General features: G+C 42.8%; 1 protein-coding gene across 1 annotated transcript; it reads right to left on the minus strand.

The window, feature by feature from the left end:
- Positions 1–8635: 8635 nt before the first annotated feature.
- On the minus strand, positions 8636–9673 carry LOC120368884 (prolactin-releasing peptide receptor-like). The gene has a single exon (XM_039481591.1). The coding sequence runs from the start codon at positions 9668–9670 to the stop codon at positions 8636–8638; it is 1035 nt and encodes a 344-aa protein (XP_039337525.1). The 5' UTR covers positions 9671–9673.
- Between the last annotated feature and the right edge of the window lie 13373 nt (positions 9674–23046).

The following is a 23046-nucleotide window of genomic DNA, read 5'->3' on the forward strand; positions in this document are numbered from 1 at the left end:
ATATTAGTGAAAATAATAGTTACAGTTTAGGCAGCAATTCTTGGAGTCAGTGAATGCAGTTCATCAATCTGTCTTTGAGGAATCTTTCAATCTGTGTATTTCTAAAGGTGCCATTTATACAATGGACAGTGCCATAATTCCTGTCCTCGTGACCTTGGGGAGACCTGCAGGCACTCTGCCTCGGTTTCCCTTTCAGCTCTACAGAATAATCCCACCACAGCCAGTGTTTGTGAAAGAACGTTCCCCACCTCCTGGGGTCTAATTTATTTGATAATATTCAGCTTTCTGCTCACTCATCAAGTTTAGGGTCTGACTGTCCTCACTCTTGGGACTATGGCTTTATGTTCTGGCCTTCCCAGCCCACAAACTGACTCAAGTCTAGTGTCTCCCAGTCCTCCTGCCTAGGGACTGTGGCTTTAATTTCTGGACTCCCTGCCCTGTAACTCACCTCTCAAGTTTAGGAACCCCTTCGTGGAACTGTGTGCTAGCTGATTTTCTCCCCCTCCATCCCCCCATCAGCACCTTCCTGCCAGGGCTAGGCAGCAGGCAGGCTGTGTGCATGGGTCAGTTACAAATTGCCGTTAGTAGATAGTAGCAGCCAGTCAAGCCAGGTCAGGATACCAGGAACTTCCTGGTCAGAGTTAGGCATGAAGTTGCAGACAGGAGACAAGTAGCGTTGTTGGACATGGAGCTGGCGTTCACAGCAAGGCAAGGTCTGGAGTAGAAGGAAGCAGATAAGCTACCTCACTGTTTCCTGGTTTATACACCAGCATGGGCCAATCAGTGAGTTGTGAGGGGGCTGCCACTCAAGCCTCACTGGGCGGTACTTCCTGCAGCGTCTAGCTTCACAGGGTTCCCTAGGAAAACTTGGCTTGAACTGCTGGTGATGATGTGGACGTGTTGGTCACCTAGAACCCCCATTGGCCTAGATTCCAGTCCTGTGGGTTCTGACACTTTCAGCAGCTTTCCCTGTCTAGGCTTGGAGCTTCCTTTTGAGCCATCAGCCCAGTCACCTGAACACCCCTTTAATCCTCACTCGCTTTATTAGGTGGGCCTAATAATCCCAGACACCAGTCTGCACTAGATGGCAAGGAGGGGAACTCTGCCCAGTCCACTCTACAAGGCTCCTGGTCAGTCCTGGGGCCTTAAAGGAACAATGGTCTGGATGACCTCATACTTTCCCTCTCCCAGACGCTGACAGTGCCCCAGGATCACCTTCCTCTCTCCCAATAACTGCCTCAGTTATCCCAGAGAGCTGGAATGGGGTAACTGGTCTCTCGGACTACCTAACAGGGCTAGTACCCTATTACACTGTCCAAAAAATGTCCAAACTCTCCCTTGTTTTAGGCAGCTTTGGTAAGTGGGATAATCCTTGGTGGCTAACATCGAGGAGAAGCATTGCTGGGCCATTCTGCAACCTCCAGGATTGGAAGATCATGTGCAATAAGGGTCTGGTCTAAAGCCCACTGAAGTCAGGCCCTAAGAGAAGACTAGGACAGAGTCCAAGTTAAGGTGTGATGTCTCCACGGATGCTGGGAGGAATGCACTCATGGGTGGTAGATGCTACAAAAGTAGGAAAGATGCTGATTGTTCCTCCCCAACTTCTCACGCCCAACACTAACCTTGTGGTGCTTGCTGGTGGACTAGAGTGAGGTGGAGTCCTGGCCATGCTACAGGCCACCCACTGACATCTGAGTTGTTCAGCACTTCCGGCTGGGGCGTTAGGGGTTCCCATGAATTTGGGCAGGGCAGGCTGCAGCATTCTGGTTGTCCCCTGTGCAGGGGTGCTGGAGGGGACGGTCATGTTGGCTCTCTCCTCTGCTTTGTACATTATGCAATGCCTGTAGTCTGTTAAACTGTCAATAGCTTTATTTTATAGACACTGTAGTTGTGCTTGTATGTGTTACTCATCCAATTACACATTAATGATAGCATCTCCTAATGCCATTACACCTATTTCACATTATGCTCTCTTGGTCTCTGTTTGAGTTCACGTGTTTTACTGAAAGGTGAATGTTCCTGCAGTAACTCAGGTGGCTGTATAGCTCCACGCACATTCCCTAAGAGATAACAAGCACAGCTGAGAAATAATGCTAGGCTCTGAAAAATGACACTTGCATCCTCACAGCAGTAGAAAGGCCCTTTAAATAGAGGCAAGAAGATCAGTGACGTCTGGTACTTGACAAAATTGTGAGAGGTGCCTCTAAGTAAGGGAAGGCACAGCACAGAAATATCAGATATGTGTGTATCATCAGAATAAAATAGCTATATTAGTCGGGGTAACTAAGTAAAGAAGAGGTGTCCCAAGGGTCGGTCCTGGGGCCGGTTTTGTTCAATATCTTCATTAATGATCTGGAGGATGGTGTGGACTGCACTCTCAGCAAGTTTGCAGATGACACTAAACTGGAAGGAGTGGTAGATACGCTGGAGGGTAGGGATAGGATACAGAGGGACCTAGACAAATTAGAGGACTGGGCCAAAAGAAACCTGATGAGGTTCAACAAGGACAAGTGCAGAGTCCTGCACTTAGGACGGAAGAATCCCATTCACTGTTACAGACTAGGGACTGAATGGCTAGGAAACAGTTCTGCAGAAAAGGACCTAGGGGTTACAGTGGATGAGAAGCTGGATATGAGTCAACAGTGTGCCCTTGTTGCCAAGAAGGCTAATGGCATTTTGGGCTGTATAAGTAGAGGCATTGCCAGCAGATCTAGGGATGTGATCATTCCCCTCTATTCGACATTGGTGAGGCCTCATCTGGAGTACTGTGTCCAGTTTTGGGCCTCACACTACAAGAAGGATGTGGAAAAACTGGAAAGAGTCCAGCGGAGGGCAACAAAAATGATTAGGGGGCTGGAGCACATGACTTATGAGGAGAGGCTGAGGGAACTGGGATTTTTTAGTCTGCAGAAGAGAAGAATGCGGGGGGATTTGATAGCTGCTTTCAACTACCTGAAAGGGGGTTCCAAAGAGGATGGATCTAGACTGTTCTCAGTGGTAGCAGATGAGAGAACAAGGAGTAATGGTCTCAAGTTGCAGTGGGGGAAGTTTAGGTTGGATATTAGGGAAAACTTTTTCACTCGGAGAGTGGTGAAGCACTGGAATGGGTTACCTAGGGAGGTGGTGGAATCTCCTTCCTTAGAGGTTTTTAAGGTCAGGTTTGACAAAGCCCTGGCTGGGATGATTTAGTTGGGAATTGGTCCTGCTTTGAGCAGGGGGTTGGACTAGATGACCTCCTGAGGTCCCTTCCAACCCTGATATTCTATGATTCTATGAACTCAATTCCCCAGATACATTAGAGCTTGAGAATATACAGGCTTCATTGAGAATACCCTAAAAATGGATGCATGTGGCTAAGTCAACTTGGGCCTACAAATACTCAGAACCAATGGAAGACTAGGAAGAGCAAATCAGAAAAGACGCAATACGCTATAATAGTGACTGTAATGAGGACTCCATTTTCTCTCTCTTTTTCCTCTCCGCCCCAGTCAGGAACTGAAGTGGTGGGGAATAAGGTGATGGAGTAGGAGAGAAAGAAGAGGAAATAGTCTCACATCATTGACATACTTGCATTCCGTAGGACTGTGGCCAATCTAAAACTGTCAGGAATGTGCCATTATCATTCCTGCCTACATTTTTCAATTTCCAGAGTGAGAATATAAACAAAATATCTTGTTTCTTTTTGGGTCAGCCTGAACTGAAAAACTTCATTGAATTGAATTGAAACACTTCTCTGGGGGTCAGTTCAATGTTAAATTGTATCAATCTGAGTTGCTATGGTGCCTTCAGGGAATTATTGTCCAGATGCATCATGCCCCCTTTCTCCTCTAGGAGCCAGCTGGACTTCATCTCAAAAACCACATGGCAAAGAAAAAGAAACCCAGATGCAATCATTTTAAACTCACAGTTTTAAAGCCAATCTCTTGATTTTGGTTTGGTTTTGGTTTTGGAGCCTGATTCATGATGTTGCCTGGTCCTTCTTAGCTTTTGGGATCTGATGACATCACAGCCTGAGGTGATATGACTGCAAGCTTAACTGGTGAGTGAAATTCTTAAAAATAAATAAATAAATAAATAAAAACTGCCTTTTTTTGGTAATGCTCAGTGATTGCTGTTACAAGAGGTGCTGTCTCTTAATTTATATACATTCTTAATTCAAACAAGTCCCCAAACAAACACCAAAAGCTCACAAAATATAGTTTTCAGAAAAGAATTGGTTTCTAAATTCTGTCTCTTTAATGAACTATAAAAATAAACCTTTAAATAAATGCTGGCAGCAGAACTGGACATTGAAGACTCACTTTTGTTTTGTTTTGTTCCCTGGTGCCAAGATGCATTGTTGCATGTCTCACAAACCTTCTAGAAGCAACAGGAAGGAAGCACATTTCATTTACAGTACAACCGTGTAAATCATCGCTGGAGTCAGTCCAGGTTTATATCAGTGAAGCTGAGATCACAGTCCAGCCCAATGTGATCACCTGGCATAAGAATTAGTTTCAGGAACAGCTGAAGACTTTGCTGTCACCTCTTCCCTGCACCTCCCGGGTGTGCTTATGAGAACGAGAGAGAGGAAGAAAATCTTTACTACCAGAAACTCTTCAGCACTGTATGTGTAGGTCACCATGTCTGGTTAGAAAAATAACTTATCCAATCCTGTGGACAAGTCAGTAGCTAGGCATAGTTATGCAAATTGAATACATCTACCTGCATCATTCAAATGATCATACAAGTACTTTTACAATTCAGTGTGCGACTCTCAAAACCCAAAATGATAATGGATTTCAAATGTAACTTTCAAGCTAGGGACATTTGCTTAAATTGCAAATGCAACAAACACATGCTGACAATTTGGGGAATCTATGTACAAGTTATGAATTTGTTTGATAGTATGAACTCTCTATATGTTTAAGCACTTATAAGTATCTCTTCTTACACTTGTCTCATACTCCCTGTGCTAAGGACAGAGGGAGGAGTGCTAAGGTGTCTGTCTCCTGGTGGGCCATCCTGATTATCACTACAAACGTTTTTTTTCTCCTGCTGAAAATAGCTCACCTAATAGCTCACCTTAATTACTCTCATTACAGCTGGTATGGCAACACCCATTTTTTTCATGTTCTCTGTGTATATACATCTTCCTACTGTATTTTCCACTGCATGCATCCGATGAAGTGGGTTTTAGCCCACGAAAGCTTATGCTCAAATACATTTGTTAGTCTCTAAGGTGCCACAAGTACTCCTTGATATTTTTGTCTCTGAATATATGGTGTGACGCTTTGGGGTTCATCCCGGACCAGTAAGGGGTTTGTGTCACCGTCTGCCCTGTAGCCCTGGATGCCTCTGAGCCTTGAAGCTTTGTCTGAGCCCTGATATCAGCACCTTGCTCACAGCACAATAGCCTCACCCTGACTTCCACCGCCCAGTCGTTCCTTGCAGCAGGACCTCAACCAACATTCCAGCCCCAAGTTCTCCCCAACAATGTCTTTCTCTGCAGTGCGCAGTCTCCTTACTGTAACACCCACAAACCTTATCAAGTTGGCTAATACATTAAAGCACTAAGTTGATTTATGGTAAACACATTTATTAACAAAAGGACATAGTTTTAAATGATAGCAGTATAAGGAATAAGGATAGAAATGGTTACAAACAAACAAAAAGTAAAAATGCTTTCAAGACTGAAACTCAGCAAACCAGAGCATTTTGTTCAAAGAGGTTTTTCTCATGACAGTCAGTCTTCCAGCATGGCTGGCCTGTTCTTTAGCCAGGACCCAACACATGGAGCTCAAAGCGCTTGGTTTCTTTGACTCCTCAGATGACTATGGGGTTCTCTCCCATTCTTTTTATAGTTCAATAAATCTCTGAAATGTATTCTTTGAAAAGCAAACCCAGACAAAATTTCCCTAACCTGCTGGGGTGTAAATGCCATGTTATCTTCTCCCCAACCTGTGAGCTAGATAGTTTTGTTTACCTTATATGTAAATGTACTTTCATTGTCTCTGCCTGACAACCTGGCTGGTCAGCCAAGAAAATACACTTTCCTTTGCTAAGGGCAGACTAGACTTATGCATCGCTTGCAAAACACGTGTTAAGAATGATTCTAGCAAATATGTATAACTCTTTGTGTACACCCTGTATATACACCACACTGTGATTTTTAGGACCAGTGTTAACAGTTCACATATGATATCTTATGTGACACCTTTCAGATAGAGCTTACGACAAGAGTGTTTTGGTGTAATGAGTATGTCAGGTCTGACAAGAGTAGCTGACAGAGTAGTGAACCATCAATAGGCCTCCATGTCACAGATAGTCATTAAACACCATCAGCACTTTGTCCCAACAAAACAATGGCATGCAACTATCCAACCTAGGAACAAGGAATGCAGGCAATATCTGCAAAATATGGGACTCTATTCTGGAAGGAGTCTGAAAATAATTTAGGGTTTATGGTGGACAAACAACTGAATGTGAGCTCCCAGTACAATGCTGGGACAAAAAGGGCTAATGTAATCCTTGGGTGCATAAGCAGGGGAGCAGTGAATAGGAAGGTGATCTTATCTCTGCATATAGCAGTGGTATCACTGTAACACTGCATACAGTTCTGCTGTCAACATTTTTTAAAAGATGTTGAAAAATGGGAGAGGGTATAGGAAAAAGCCACAAAAATAGTTCCAGGGCTGGAGAAAATGTTTTAAATGAGTGACATAAGTAGCTCAGTCTATTTAGCTTATCAAAAAGAAGATTGAGAGATGGCTTGATTATACTATATAAGTATCATTAAAGGGAGAAAAGGGAGAAAATACTGGGTTCTCTAAGTGTAGTGGAGAATGTCATAACAAGGCCTAGTGGCTGGAAGATGAAGCCAGACAAATTCAAATAAAAAATGAGGCACACATTTTTAACAGTGAAAGTTATTAGCCATTGAAACAAACTAGTAAGGGAAATGGTGGATTTTCCATCTCTTGATATATTCTTATCAAGACTGGATGCCTTTCTGGAAGATATGCTTTAGCCAACCACAAGTTATTGGGCTCAATACAGGGATGACTAGGAGGTCAGACTACACAATCTAATGGTCCCTCTGGCCTTACACTCTATGATCAAACCACTACTGCTCACCCTCTTGTACAGGCAGACTATAGCCTGCTGGCAACATATTTCACACAGCTAGAGAGAGAGAGGAGGCTCCAGATGGCACTGTGTTATATACACACAGGGATGGAGAAGACCCTGGAAACCCACCACTTTTCATGCAGCTAGGGAGGGAAGGGGCCCCAAACTGCCACTGCTTCTTGACAAAATTGAGCGCTCCTTGGCTTGCTTCCTCCTCAGTTTTGGTGTTTGGAACAACTGCTTCCCGCAGCCAGACCTCAGCAGCTCCTGGTCTTTGGAGGGAGAGGGGGTTGGGGAAGGATCCAGCATGACGATGGCTCACCAGGCAGTCAGAGCTGATGCTTTTCTCCTCCCCAGCTCACTACTGCAGCAGTCAGGCAGCTACTAAAGGTGGGAGGCTCCTGGCCACCACTGTCTCCACCACAACTCTGCCTTGGGTAGTTAGAGCAGGTGTGCTCCAACCCATGGCAGCAGCAATGACCAGTCTTTGGGTGGGTCAGGGATGCAGTTCTTCCTGTCCACTGTTGCTGCAGCTTTTTATGTGGTCCACAAAGGAGAGACCTCTGGTCTCTGGCTACCATTCTTCAGCCCAGTCCCCAGAGCAAAAGTACCATGGTCCTCAGCACTCCATCCTGTGCCAAGCATTGGGTCTTTGGAAGATCATAGGCCTATTTCCACCCAGTCCCAAGCACTAGGTCCTGTGGGGCACATAGGCCCCCCTACTGCTCTGTAGCCAAGGCTTCTATGGACTGCCTAGCTCTGACCCATCTCCCCTAGAACCTCTGCTGCCTCCGCATCAGGGTATCTTTTGTAACACGGCCACATTCAGCACCCCAACAGAAGGCTTTTCATTTGGGTAAAGGGACCTCCTGCCTCCTCACCAGAGTAGTCTTGTATGCGTGGCCCCCACTACCATCATCTTAAGCAGAGGGTGGGGCCACAGTAGAGGTTTTGCAGAGGTTCTGACAACCCAGCAGAAGGCTCTGTATCTGGTGTAGGGACTTGCCACGACAGCACAGGGCTCTTAGATGTCACCTCTGCTACCCTGTTGGGGTTAGGGCCACAGAGGTTACATGTGAGGCTGCGCTTGGGGCCCTGGATTGCCACAGTCAAGTCCTGAGGGTAACACGTTGGAGGAACATACAACCTGGTCATCAATGACAGTAGGAAAGACTAAGGCTAGGTCTACTCTACCACTTATGGTGCTCAGGGCTGTGAATATTCCACCCCCATGAGCAACCCAAGTTACGCCGGTGTCAGTGGTAGCATGCACAGTGCTATGTCAGTGGGAGAGCTTCTCCTGCTGACATAGCTACTGCTTCTCATTGGGGAGTGAATTAATTATGTCAACAGGAGAGCTCTCTCCCATCTGCATAGAGCGGCTACATGAGAGATCTTACAGCCATGCAGCTGCATTGGTACAGCAGTGCTGCTGTAAGTTCTCTAGTGTGGACATAGCTTTACACTCATCACTGGAAAGGAAATGCATTGTAACTGAATTGCACGCGCGCACACACACACACACTTATAGCATCACACTGGCCATAATGCAGTTAGTGGCTGGTCCAATCTTCTTCTTCCTCCAGGCAAACATCTTCTTCAATTCCCCTCTGAAGCTGTCATGTAGCCAGGCATAAAGGAAGGCATTGGTGCAGGCAGACATCATAGCAAACCAGTGGCACAGCAGCTGGATGAGGTTGAAATACTGTTTATCTATTAGGTTAATATCCATGTCTTTTATCACGTTAAAAATGTGCAGAGGGAGCCAGCAGACTCCAAAGGCAGCCACCACCAGGACCAGCAAGCGAAAGGTTTTCCTCCTCCTAGCCCTGTCCCACTCAGCTTGGCCCTGGGTGATGTTTCCCGGAACCACTCGATTTTTCAGTTTGACAGAGATCCGCAGATAGGACAAGGAGATGACTATTAAAGGCAGTACATATGTGATGATGAGAGTGCTGTAGGCATATGTTAAGTGGTCCCTCTTCATATGGAACCAAAATTCTTCACAGATGGAGAAGTCCAGTTCTGGGAACTCAGCATGATAGGTGTGGACCAAGGCTGGGGCAGCCAAGATGCAACTCAGCAGCCAAATCGCAGCCAGAATATAAGCACAGATTGATATAGTGAGTCTCCTCCGGAGAGGATACACCATGGCATAGTATCTGTCCACAGCTATGACAGTCAAGGTGAAGACAGACACAAACACAGTGACCGGTTGCATTAAGAACACAAAATAACACATGAAGCGTCCATAAACCCATCCCCGGGGCTCAAAGGCATATGCCAGAGTCAGGGGCACGCAGGTTGCACACATAAGCATGTCTGAGAAAGCCAGGTTGCCTACCAGGAAGTTGGTGACATTGTGCATTTTTTTTGTCTTGCAGATGACATAAATGAGGAGATAATTCCCAATTATGCCAACAAAAACCACCAAGGAGTAGCATGGGATGATGAGTGGCTTGAAAGACTGAACAAACTGGAGCCCTGAGAATAAATTGCTAGCGTTGCTATGAATTGCTGAGAGGAAGCTTAAGGAGGTTAAATTGTCCGGATTCATCATTTTCCTTCTTTGTAGTTTGCTGTCAGCAGGGTTAAGGAGTCACTGCTGCACACACGTTTACTCTCAATCAGACTTGATAATGAATGGATTACTCACTGTCCAGAGTTTGCCACCACATGGATAATAAACAGTCATCTGGAAAGGCAAAGGTGAAATTACAAATCTCAAGAGGCTGCGTTCCATTAAATGGTTCTTAAGAGAGATCAGCTGCAACCAATATCCATTAAAGATCTCTCTTTTATTTGCTATTAAATCCATACAGTTTAATAAACATCTAATACAATGAATACTTACTGTTGTGGGTTTTTCATGCCATTTGATTTTCCTGTGGATTCCAGCTCGGTTTTGGTGCCTTAGATTCCTGTCTTCCAAATATCCATGAAAGAGAGAGTGAGAGCGATGTGTATTTACAAGATAAGCAGAGATCAGTGCACTTAGCATACTTCGCTCCTTGCTCACGATACATTTTTTTATAAGCCTAAATCCCTATTGGCCACCCTGGGCATTACGTTACTCCTGACACTGTGTCTCTTATTTAAAGCAAATAGAGTCCTAGAATATCAATATCACTCATTCTCTGAATTTCCTGTCTCTTCCAGTACATCTATACTTGCTGCCACATGGCTATAAATCAATTTATACTCATTAATATGAATGTGCACAGTGTCTGACCCAAGCTCAGGTTACAGTAGTCCTTTAGAGAGCCTCAAAAAGTGCTAGCATTGAATCTACTGATATAATTGGATTTTTTAAAAGGAATGTTGCTAAAATGCTGAATTTATGCCACTAGAGGGACTCAGCTACTTGGATGATGAGTAAACGTTATAACTGTTGATGCGTATTATAACAGCAATGATGTGCACATTTAAAAAAAAGTTCTTCTATCACACCCCAGTGGTATCTTCCATGGTATTTACATATTTTAGACATAGAATAAAGAGTTGTGACAGTGTTACACATATTGTGTATTTAAAATGGTTTGAAAAGAGCTAATAAATCACAAGTAGCTCTTTATATAGTGTTTTTTCAGCAGTAGATCTCAAAGTACTTCACAATCTGATCCTCATAATGCCCCTGTGAGGCGGGGCGATATTACCATCATCCTCATTTCTACAGATGGGCAACTAAAGTACAGAGAGGCTAAGTCACTTGCCCAAGTGACTTGCAAGAAGTTTGTAGTGAAGCAGGGAACCGAATCCCAGTCTCCAAGTCCTAAGTTAGTACCTAATCAGTGGACCATCCTTCCTAATCACCCTGTGGAGTCATCTGATGAGGAACAATGAAAGCTATTAATCATTGTCCCTAAGTCTTATCAATGCCATTATAGTCACCTATCTATAGAGGAATTTCTTCTTTTCTACAATGAGGTTTGAGCCACTAATTATTTCTGCATCAAAGAATTTATATTCTAAAAGGTCAGCACTGAAAGGGATTTATTTTGTATGGTTTGGGTATTCAGAAGCCTTATTGAAATGAATCAGCCTTTTGGGACTGTGTACTTTTAAGTAAATATGACCTGCATGGTCTTAATCATAATCCTTGTTCTACTTTCAGTCTTCTTTCCTTTTGTCTGGTGTTAACACATAGAACTAACACAGCTGGTGTTAATCAATGTAGTTCCATAGAAGTCCAATTTCCACCAGCTGAGGTGCTGGCTCATAAGTGTTTTTTTTATTACTGTATAAGCTCCTCAGGGAAGAGATCATAGTTAAGCAGGGCCGCCCAGAGGATTCAGGGGGCCTGGGGTCTTCAGCGAAGACCCAGCACTTCGGCAGCAGATCCCAGGGCGGAAGGACCCCCCACCGCTGAATTGCCACCAAAGACCCACCCCAGGACCTGCCGCCAAAGTGCCTGAAGGACCCCCTGCCCCAGGTCTTTGGGGCATTTCGGTGGCAGGTCCTGGAAAATATCAACCTTTATCTTTTTTTTATTGTATATTTGTGTGTAAACTCCTTAAGGTGGGGACCTTGCCAGCCCTCCAGTTTCCAGTTCTACTAGTCTGGCAGAAAATGGTTCAGGTGAATAAATGTAGGTTTGATTTAGGCATTTGGCTTTACATACCCAAGTTTGAAACTGGTGCCATTAACTTTTCTCTTTCTCAGTATTCCCATCTGTAAAATGAGAATATTAAATACAGTACCCACCTTATGGGGTTGTGTGCCTGCAAGGGAGTGGAGGGAGAGCTGTGAGACACAATCAGCTAACTGATAACATGTTTTGGAATAATTTGATGTTAGGTGTATACAGGTGTAAAGTTTTATCAGTCATGATTTAAACATCTAAATAATCAATTGTAGTTTCATTTTGCATTTGTATTTTTAGTTACTTTTTTCAAGCAGTCTCAAAGGATCAGTCACTTACTCCAGGTTAACTACACTTTAGATCTCACACCAAAGACACTGCTTGCAGATAATCCTATAATAAACTTTCTAAAGGGTAGTGGTGTGCAAATTGGGAGGGGCACCCCCACCCCAGCAGGAGCAAAAGGTTTTCTGGCGGGGGAGCAAAGAAACTTTGTTAATACAAATTTGACACCATTAGCTCAGGATTAAACAAAGACTGTGAATGGCTAGCCAACTACAAAAGCAGTTTCTCCTTCCTTGGTTTTCACACCTCAACTGCTGGACGAGGGCCTCATCCTCCCTGATTGAACTAATCTCATTATCTCTAGCCTGCTTCTTGCTTGCGTATATATACCTGCCCCTGGAAATTTCCACTACATGCATCCGACGAAGTGGGTATTCACCCACGAAAGCTCATGCTCCAATACGTCTGTTAGTCTATAAGGTGCCACAGGACTCTTTGCTGCTTTTACAGATCCAGACTAACACGGCTACCCCTCTGATACTTTGTTAATACTGTATCACTTTTCACAGGAGACTTACTAGCATCCCATGGCCATCCTTACTTGTGCTGCTGCTGGCAATGGGGCTGTGGGAAGTGATATTGACAAATAACCCTTTTCACATTACCTCCCTTACCTCTGCGCTGCTGCCGGTGGCCCTGCCTTCAGAGCTGGGTGGTTGGAGAGTGTGGCTGCTGGCAGGGGCAATGTTGTTTGCGAAGCAGGATTTAAACAATAGTCCTGCACAAGGCTCTACAGTAATGCACAGCTTTTGGCTCCATAAAAAAGCACCAAGCAAAGACTCTAGGGATAGTCAGTATCCAGTGCACGGTATATGTGGGTATTCCCTTCTAAAGGTTAGTTCGATCTTTTTCAAACAAAATGGATAAGTGTTTCTGATTCCTCATCAGACACTAACATTACTCCAATAAAAGTAAAAAAACCCACTGATGCCGAGAGTAATCCAGCTGAATTTGTACGTGAACCTTCAACAAGTGTTGGCACTAGTAAGTCTGCTGTGAACAGTCATATCAAAGAGCCTTTCAATTTTAAATTAAGAAAATATCAAGATGAATATGTAAAACTGGAATTCTCATGGCCTCTTGTCAATCACGAGCAAAGACGGCTCTGTATTCTGTGTTCTGAGATATGAGCAAATGACAGCATGAAACTGCTGAAGCACAGACAGCACTTGATTCGCAACATTCTGAACATGCAAATAAAGATGTAAATTTTTTCCAACGCTGTGCTAAGTCATTGGGTGGTCAAAGAGACATAATGAAAAAACAAAGACTGTGCCATCAGAAGCACTGAAAGCATCCCTTGAAGTAGCATACTTGATTGCTAAGTCGATGAAGCCGCATGCCATTGGTGAGTCATTAGTATTACAGCTGTGGTAAAGATGTGTCAGATTATGCATGGAGATCAATATGGTGAAACTTTGAAAACTATTCCTTTGTCACAGGATACAGTGAGCAGGCAGATCAATGAACTTTCTGAAGCTATCAAATTGCAACTTTTGACTTGAATTAAACAAAGCACGAAGTTTGCCGTACAACTTGATGAGAGCACTGAGATCGCGAATTTGGCTCAACTTGTGTTTGTCAGGTAGTGCTATGAGGATGAAATTCTGGAACATATGCTGTTCTGCAAACCACTTGAGGGGCAAAGTATGGGAGAAGACATATTTGATCTTGTGAATGAATTCTTGAGACCACATGGCTTGTCATGATTTAATTGCATTGTCCGATGTACTGAGGGCAGAGCTGTGATGGTGGGTCTCAAGAAGGGCTTCAGAAGGGAAGTACTCAGCATTGCACCCCACATTAAATTCATGCACTGCATGACACACCGTGAGGCTCTGGCTGCTAAAAAACTGGAACCTGAAGCAAACAAGGTTTTGAATGGTGCAGTGCAAATTGTGAATTTTGTAAAAGCAAGACCTTTTAAAAGCTGGCACTTTTCTATTCTGTGCAATGAAATGGGCTCTCAGTAAGACAAGCTCCTTCTGCATACGGAAGTCAGATGGTTGTCCCAAGGGAAGGTGCTTCACCATGTCATCAGTCTCAAGAATGAACTCCATCTCTTCCTGTCAGAACACAACCCTGCACTGGCTGAAAACTTAACCAATGAAAGACGGCTCTCAAGTCTTTGCTATTTTGTAGACATTTTTGAGAAATTAAACGATCTCAACACTTCACTCCAAGGAAAGAACAGCAACATCTTGTTGCTTGGTGACAAGATTTCTGAATTCCTGAAGAAGCCCACTCTGTCGAGAGAGAAATATGAAGAAAGAAATGCAGACAGTTTCCAGTGCCTCAGTGAATTCACAGAAGACTGTCAACTTGACCACAAACACATTGATGAAGTTATCTCCAATCACCTGAAAAATCTCCATCAAGAGTTATCATGGCTAACCAGCCGAGGAGGTTGATTGGATTAGAAACCCTTTTTGTGCAGATTTGGCAGCTACACATCTCCCTCTTGCTGATGAAGAAATAGAGTCAGAGCTGTCAAGTGATCGTACCCAGTTGATGGAATCCAAAGTAAAAGCACTGGGAAACTTTTGGCCCTCTGGGAAAAAGGAGTATCCCGGACTCTCAGCAACTGACAGTGGAAATGCTCTTGCCATTCCCATACACATACCTATGCGAGACTACCTTTGCCAAGCTCATGGCAATCAAGACCGAACAGCGCTCATGACTGCAGGTGGAAAATGATCTCAGAATAGCAGTTTGAGATAAAACTGAATGTGGATGTCATTGCCTCAAAAATGCAGGCCCATCCATCTCACTGAAGAAGGAACAGTTCATATGAGCGGTTAATTTTTTTCATTTGAAATTATTTTTGAATATATGTTTGCAGTTTGTAATACTTTGTGTTTACTACTTCCTAATAACCTTTACCTCGTCTTATACATTTAGAAATAAAAATATTCATTCATTACTTCTGCCAACTTGCAAAAAAACCCCAACCCCAGTTTCAGAGTATAAATAATGGAATGGGGGCACAACAACTTCCATGAATGTGTAAGGGGCGGGGAGCGCACAACTGGAAAAGTTTGTGCACCACTGATATAGGAAAAGGAAATGAGAATTATTTACAAGGGTAATGCAGGCAAATAATACATACACACAAATGAGTTCCAGCCTTACATTTCAAAAAGTAATAGAAGCTTCTATAAAAATGTTCTTCTATATATGTTCTTTAGGGCTAATCCAGGTTAAGCACTAAGGATTTTTTCCTTATGATTAGTAACTCTTGCCCCTCAGAGCCTAAGCAGCAAAAAGATACAGTACCTTCTTGGTAGGAGTTTTTATTCCCTCCGCCATTGCGCTTTGAACTGCAAATGTAACTGATGGGAGGAATTCACTTGCATGCCTCATCTTCATTGAGAAGGGAGAGCAATCAACAAAGTCTTTTGTCCTCTTTAATGTTCCACAATAGTTCCTCTGGTGTTGACGGGCCTTGTTTGTTTTTGGTGTTCTCTTCTGTTGGAGACAGGGGCGGCTCTAGAAATCGGGCTGCCCCAAGCAGCGTGGAGCGCTGCGCCGCCCTTCCCCGGTCCCGCGGCGGGTCCCCTCTTCCCGCGGCTCCGGTTGAGCTCCTGCCGGCATGCCTGCGGCAGGTCCACCGGAGCCCGGGACACGCGGACCTGCCGCAGTCATGCCTGCGGGAGCTCACCCGGAGCCGCGGGAAGACGGGACCCACCGCAGTCATGCCTGCGGCAGGTCCGCTCATCCCGGGCTCCGGTGGACCTGCCGCAGGCATGCCGGCGGGAGCTCCACCGGAGCCAAATGCCGCCCCCCGGGAAACGGCCGCCCCAAGCGCCTGCTTGGCGCGCTGGTGTCTAGAGCCGCCCCTGGTTGGAGATCAGCACATTGAACTAGTTAATGCCTCCCTTCTGTCTGGTGATTTTACACAGTCACAGAAGCTTATAATACAAATGCTTACAATATGGGATACAGATGTTATAAGTGAGATTAATGCATGCAGCAATTTACAAGCATTCAATAATGTCTAAACTCTAAGTACATTTTTATAATTCTAATATTTGGTTTAACTATGCTAACATACAGGTAAGCCAAACTCATTCCAGCTATATATTTGTCAGTGTTCTACTGAGGCATAGGGACCTTGGCATGAACTGACACCTACTTTGCCAGCATCACATTCCTCATGATAGACTGAGTCTCATTGGTCGGTAACCATTAAAACATGTAGATTTGCAACTCATTATACCCTTTACACTGAAATGAGTACTTATTGCTAGGGAAGACAGTACAGTATGTTTATACACATTTATTTAAGCAACTATATAGCTTAACATATATTTATAATCTTCTTAATTTTTACTTTTTATGTTAGAAAATGTTGAATGAAGCATTTTTTGTTTACTAGCTTTTTTTTTTTAAACTCATGATTTGTGTCAAGCGACATTTGGATGGAAATTGAAATTCAATTGAAAATGCACAAAACCAGCCTTTTTATTAGTTAAGCTAACTACCTTAAATGTGCTGGTTGCAGAAGAAAAAAGTAAGTTTATCAAAATGTATTTTACATTTTAAATTAACTGATTCCTTAATCAAAGGAAACATGATCTGTAATTAGGAAATGCAATGGATTGTTTCTTGTCACCGTCTCCTTCAAGATTTTAGAGCTGGTAAAGCTCATACCTCTATTTTATTCATAAATTAGAAGAGGACAAACTTTCCTGCTTTTTCAACTCCCAATTTGTTTTTCAACTTTGAAAGACCTAGTCACTGATCTAAACTAGTTGAATAAACAGAAATGAAAAAAAAAAAATCTTGCTGCACCTGTAGAAGATACTATTGTCAAACTGGTTTAGCACATCAACAAACTCTAGTTCCAGCCACTTAGATAGTGACTTCTGCCAGTTCAGTGGTCTGACTTCCTTTAAAACTTAGGCAGTAAATATGTACTGTTGAATATTATTTGCATTTAATTTAAATTATGTGACTAGATAATAGTAAGTTTAGACTTTAATATAGGTTGTCAATGTCAAATTTAACTTTAAATACATTAATTTAAAAAAAGTATTTAACTTGGATTTTTAAATTTAATTTTAATTATTTAATTTAATAATTTTATTTAACAATTTAATTTAAATTTAATTGAAATAAAAACAACTTTTAAAATATTTTTATTTAAATTAATCAATTTTTAATCTACCCTTTCATTTATTATTGTCATTCTTTATTATTATTAGGATCAACTAAGTAAAGGGCTGTCATGTTTTCATAGAATCATAGGACTGGAAGGGACCTTGAGAGGTCATCTAGTACAGCCCCCTGCACTCTTGGCAGGACTATGTATTACCTAGACCATTCCTAAAAGTTTTTTGTCTAACCTGCTCTTAAAAATCTCCAATGGTGAAGATTTCACAACTTTCCTGGGCAATTTATTCCGGTTCTTAACTACCCTGACAGTTAGGAAGTTTTTCCCAATGTCCAGCCTAAACCACCCTTGCTGCAATTTAAGCTCATTGTTTCTTGTCCTAGACTCAGATGTTAAGGAGAACATTTTTTCCTCCCTCCTCCTTGTAACAACCTTTTATGTACATGAAAACTGTTATGTCCCCTCTCAGTCTTCTCTTCTCCAGACTAAACAAACCCAGTTTTTTCAGTCTTCCCTCATAGGTCATGTTTTCTAGACCTTTAATCATTTTTGTTGCTCTTCTCTGAACTTTCTCCAATTTGTCCACGTCTTTCCTGAACTGTGGCTCCCATAACTGGACACAATACTCCAGTTAAGGCCCAATCAGCGTGGAGTATATCAGAATTACTTCCTGTGTCTTGCTTATCACATTCTGCTAATATATTCCAGAATGATGTTCACTTTTTTTTTGCAACAATGTTACACTGTTGACTCATATTTAGCTTGTGATCCACCATGACCCTCAGATCCCTTTCTGCAGTACTCCTTCCTAGGCAGCCATTTCCCATGTTATATATGTGCAACTGATTGTTCCTTCCTAAGCGGTGTACTTTGCATTTGTCCTGATGGAATTTCTTCCTATTTTTTTCACACCATTTCTCTAGTTTGTCCAGATTATTTTGAATTTGAATCCTACCCTCCAAAGCACTTGCAACCTTCCAAGATTAGTAATGTCTGCAAACTTCATAAGAGTATTCTCTATGTCATTATTTAAATCATTGATGAAGATATTGAACAGAACCAGACCAAGAGCTGATCCCTGCAGGACCCCAGTCTATTTTCCCTTCCAGCTTGATTGTGAACAACAGCTAACTACTCTCTGGGAATGGTTTTCCAACCAGTTATATATCCACCTTATAGTAGCTCCATCTAGGCTGTATTTCCATAGTTTGTTTATGAGAAAGTCATGCAAGATAGTATCAAAAGCCTTACTAAAGTCAAAATATACCACATCTACCACTTCGCTCCTATCCACTAGGCTTGTTACCCTGTCAAAGAAAGCTATCAAGTTGGTTTGACATGATTTGTTCTTTACAAATCCATGCTGATTGTTACTTATCACCTTATTATTTTCTAGGTATTTGCAAATTGATTGCTTAATTGTTTGCTCCATTATCTTTCCAGATCCTGAAGTTAAGCTGACTGGTCTAAACAGTATAAAGTCACCAGGACCTGATGGTAGTCACCCAAGAGTTCTGAAGGAACTCAAATGTGAAATTGCAGAACTAATCACTGTAGTTTGTAACCTATAATTTAAATCAGCGTCTGTAGCAAATGACTGGAAGACAGCTAATGTGATGCCAATTTTTAAAAGGGCTCCAGAGGTGATCCCAGCAATTACAGGCCAGTAAGCCTGACTTCAGTAGCCAGCAAACTGGTTGAAACTATGGTAAAGAACAAAATTGTCAGACACATAGATGAACATAATTTGTTGGGAAAGAGTCAACATGGTTTTTATAAAGGAAAATCATGCCTCACCAATCTACAAGTATTCTTTGGGTGGGGGTCAACAAGCATGTGGACAAGGAAGCCTTTGAGAAAGTCCCTCACCAAAGGCTTTTAAGCAAAGTGAGCTGTCATGGGATAAGAGGGAAGGTCCTCTCATGGATTGGTAACTGATTAAAATATAGAAACAAAAGGTAGGAATAAATGGTCAGTTTTCAGAATGGAGAGAGGTAAATAGTGGTGTCCACTAGGGGTCTGTACTGGGACCAGTCCTATTCAACATATCTGGAAAAAGGGGTAAACAGTGAGGTGGCAAAATTTACAGCTGATACAAAACTACTCAAGATAATTTAGTCCCAAGCAGACTGTGAACAGCTACAAAAGGATCTCACAAAACTGGGTGACTGTGCAACAAAATGGCAATGAAATAGAATGTTGATAAATACAAAGTAATGCACAGTGGAAAACATAATCCCAACTATACATATAAAATGATGGGGTCTAAATTAGGGGTCTTGGAGTGATTGTGGATAGTTCTCTGAAAACATCCACTCAATGTGCAGCGGCAGTCAAAAAAGCAAACAGAATGTTGGAAAACATTAAGAAAGAGAGTGATAATAAGACAGAAAATATCATATTGCCTCTATATAAATCCATGGTACGCCCACTTCTTGAATACCGCATGCAGACATGGTTGCCCCATCTCAAAAAATATATATTAGAATTGGAAAAGGTTAAGAAAAGGGCAACAAAAATGATTAGAGGTATGGAACAGCTGACATATGAGGACAGATTGATAAAACTTGGACTTTTCAGCTGCGAAAAGAGATGACTAAGGGGGGATATGATAGAGTTCTATAAAATCATGACTGGAGTGGAGAAAGTAAATAAGGAAGTGTTATTTACACCACCTCATAACACAAGAACTAGGGGTCACCAAATGAAATTAATAGGCAGGAGGTTTAAAACAAACAAAAGGAAGTATTTTTTTCACACAACACATAGTCAACCTGTGGAACTCCTTGCCAGATAATGGGGGTTCAAAAAAGAACTAGAGAAGTTCACGTAGAATAGGTCCATCAATGGCTATTAGTCAGGATGGGCAGGGATGGCTTCCCTAGCCACTGTTTGCCAGAAGCTGGAAATGGGTGACAGGGGGTTGATCACTTGATGATAACCTGACTGTTCATTCCCTCTGGGGCACCTGACATTAGCCACTATCGGCAGACAGGATACTGGGCTAGATGGACCTTTGGTCTGACCCAGTATGGCTGGAATTATGTTCTTAGGTTCTTATGGTCTACAATTTCCAGGGTTTCCCTTTTTATATATATCAAGTATCAGAGGGGTAGCTGTGTTAGTCTATATCCACAAAAACAACGAGGAGTCCGGTGGCATCTTAAAGACTAACAGATTTATTTGGGCATAAGCTCTCATGGGTAAAAAACCCACTTCTTCAGTTGCATCTGAAGACGTGAGATTTTTTACCCATTAAAACTTATGCTCAAATAAATCTGTTAGTCTTTAATGCGCCACGGGACTCCTTTTTATAGATGGGCACTATATCTGACCTTTCTCTTGCCTACTGACTCCCTGAGTTTCCTAGAGTCTGCCTTCTTGAAATCCATTATCTTTATTGTGCTGTTTTCCCTCCTACCATTCCTTAGAATCATGAACTCTACCATTTCATGATCACTTTCACCTAAGCTGCCTTCCACTTTCAAATTCTCAACCAGTTCTTCTCTATTTGTCAAAATCAAATCTAGAATAGCCTCTCCCCTAGTAGCTTTCTCCACCTTCTGAACTAAAAAATTCTCTCCAATACATTCCAAGAACTTGGATAATCTATGCCCTGCTGTATTGTTGTCCATGTCTAGGTAGTTGAAATCCCCCATCACCACCAAGTCCTGTGCTTTAGATGCTTTTGTTTTGTTGTTTAAAAAAAGCTTCATCCACTTCTTCTTCCTGGTTAGGTGGTCTGTAGTAGACCCCTACCATGATATCACCCTTGGGTTTTACCCCTTTTATCCTTACTCAGAGACTTTCAACAACTCTGTTTCCTATTTCCATCTTAACTTCAGTCAAAGTGTATACATTTTTAATTTATAAAGCAACATATCTTCCCTTTTTCTCCTGCCTGTCCTTCCTGAGCAAGATGTACCCTTCTATACCAATATTCCAGTCATGCATATTATCCCACCAAGTCTCTGTGACACCAGCTGTGTCCTAATTGTGTTTATTAACTAGCATTTCAAGTTCTTCCTGCTTATTCTCCATACTTCTCACATTAGCGTACAGACATTAAGATACTGATTTGATTTTCCCCTTATGTTCTCTCTTGTCTCTCCCTTATCCCTGCTATAACAGCCCAGGCTCCTCCAGATGCCAACCCTTCTCCCAGGTCTCCATGTTTTGGACTTACCTGTGGGCTTCTGTCACCTGCCCCCCGTGAAAACTAATTTAAAGCCCTCCTTACTAGGTTAGCCAGTCTGTGTCCAAATATGCTTTCCCCCTTCCTCAATAGATGGACCCCATCTTTGCTTAGCAGCCTTTCTTCCCAGAACAGCATCCCATGACATTTTGTCAAATGTCCTTTTATTGAACCTTAAATTTCTCATGCTTCAACTCTTGGGACTCAGTCATGGTAACTGGGGCACATGCCGGAAAGATGAGCAGGGCAGAGGACTCTTCTTCAAAGACTGTACAGCCACTCCATGAAGGTACTTCAGCCCAATCACTGCAGTAGTTTGTAGGTGACACTTCTGTTAAGGGAAGAATTGGAGGATCTCTGGCTTATGCTCCACCACCTCACTGTCTCCTACACATTGCCAGACAAGGGACTGTACACAGGAGGGTTTTGCTCCCCCACATCCGGCCCATCAAGCTAACCCCCATTGCAAAGCACAATTGCTCTGACTGAGCTGCACAGGAGGCCTTGGTCACTGCAGTGAAGAAAACAAGCCTCTTAAAGTACATTTTTGTTTGCAGCCACAGATGATAATACTAAGCAGCAACTTGTTGATGCACTGTTTATTATTAACTCAAAATTATAGATAGGTGACTAAGTAATTTTGGATATAAAACCTGAACCTCTGCTAATCTTCAGAACGGAGAAGTTATTTATTAATACTTATTTATTAATAGAGGCCCCAACTGAGATCAAGACCCCATTGTGCTAAGAACAGTAAGAGGAAGGGGTGGGAACAGATGCAGATTAAGAATAACTGGGGCCTGGGCACAAAGAACATTTGGGTCTCCCAGGCCCCATTAAAAACACAAATATACCAAAATGCATAAATACAAAGACTCCATGCGTGCCCTTAAAGTTTCATATGCCTTTTAAAGAGATTACATGTTATTATTTTGATTCTGTCACTTGTATCCCACCATCTATTGAACTGAGAGTCATTTAGGAAACTAATTACAGCCAGACTTTGCGTATCATTCCCAGTAATATCTGTACATAGCATTGGAAAAACTGTGCTACATTTAATAAACTGTAAATGTCTTTCTTTTAAGTACTCATTACACTTCCATTTTAATAACACAATCACATTATGTAACCTAGACTACAAACAGCACAAACATGATATCATATGGGGGTTCAGAAGGGAGAGAGGAGGATGCGCAGGGGATAGAGGGGGCAGGAGGAGGTTGTCAGAGAGAGGGAATTGGAGAATATGAAGCAGTAGCAAGGTCATGGGGGTTCTGCAGGGCAAGAGGAAGACTGAGGAGTGTGCTGAGGAATGTGGAGGGAAGGTGGTAAACAAGGGGGGGATTGAGGAGCTTGGTGTGGGAGAAGACAGAGGAGAATGCAAGAGAATGTGGGTCCAGAACAGGCGCTGAGAGGGGCAGGGGAGAAGGAGTAGGAATGGGACGGGGAAGGGATCACAGGAGAGTGCAGAGGGTAGGTGTGGGACAGGAACATCTGATGGAGTAAAGAGGGAGAATGTGAGAGGTTGGCAGTGGGAGGGGCCCAAGGCAATGAGAAGAGTGGGGCTAGAATGGCAGCTCCCCATCCCTGGGGGTTAGGGGAGAACAAGTTGTGTCACCCCTTCCAGGACCAGCAGAAGGAGAGGTGCTGAGGGGTACATGCCAAGTGGAGTTTAAATCTCACGGATCAACCCAC

The sequence above is a fragment of the Mauremys reevesii genome, linkage group 7 (genome assembly GCF_016161935.1).
Source record: "Mauremys reevesii isolate NIE-2019 linkage group 7, ASM1616193v1, whole genome shotgun sequence".
Taxonomy (NCBI): domain Eukaryota; kingdom Metazoa; phylum Chordata; order Testudines; family Geoemydidae; genus Mauremys; species Mauremys reevesii.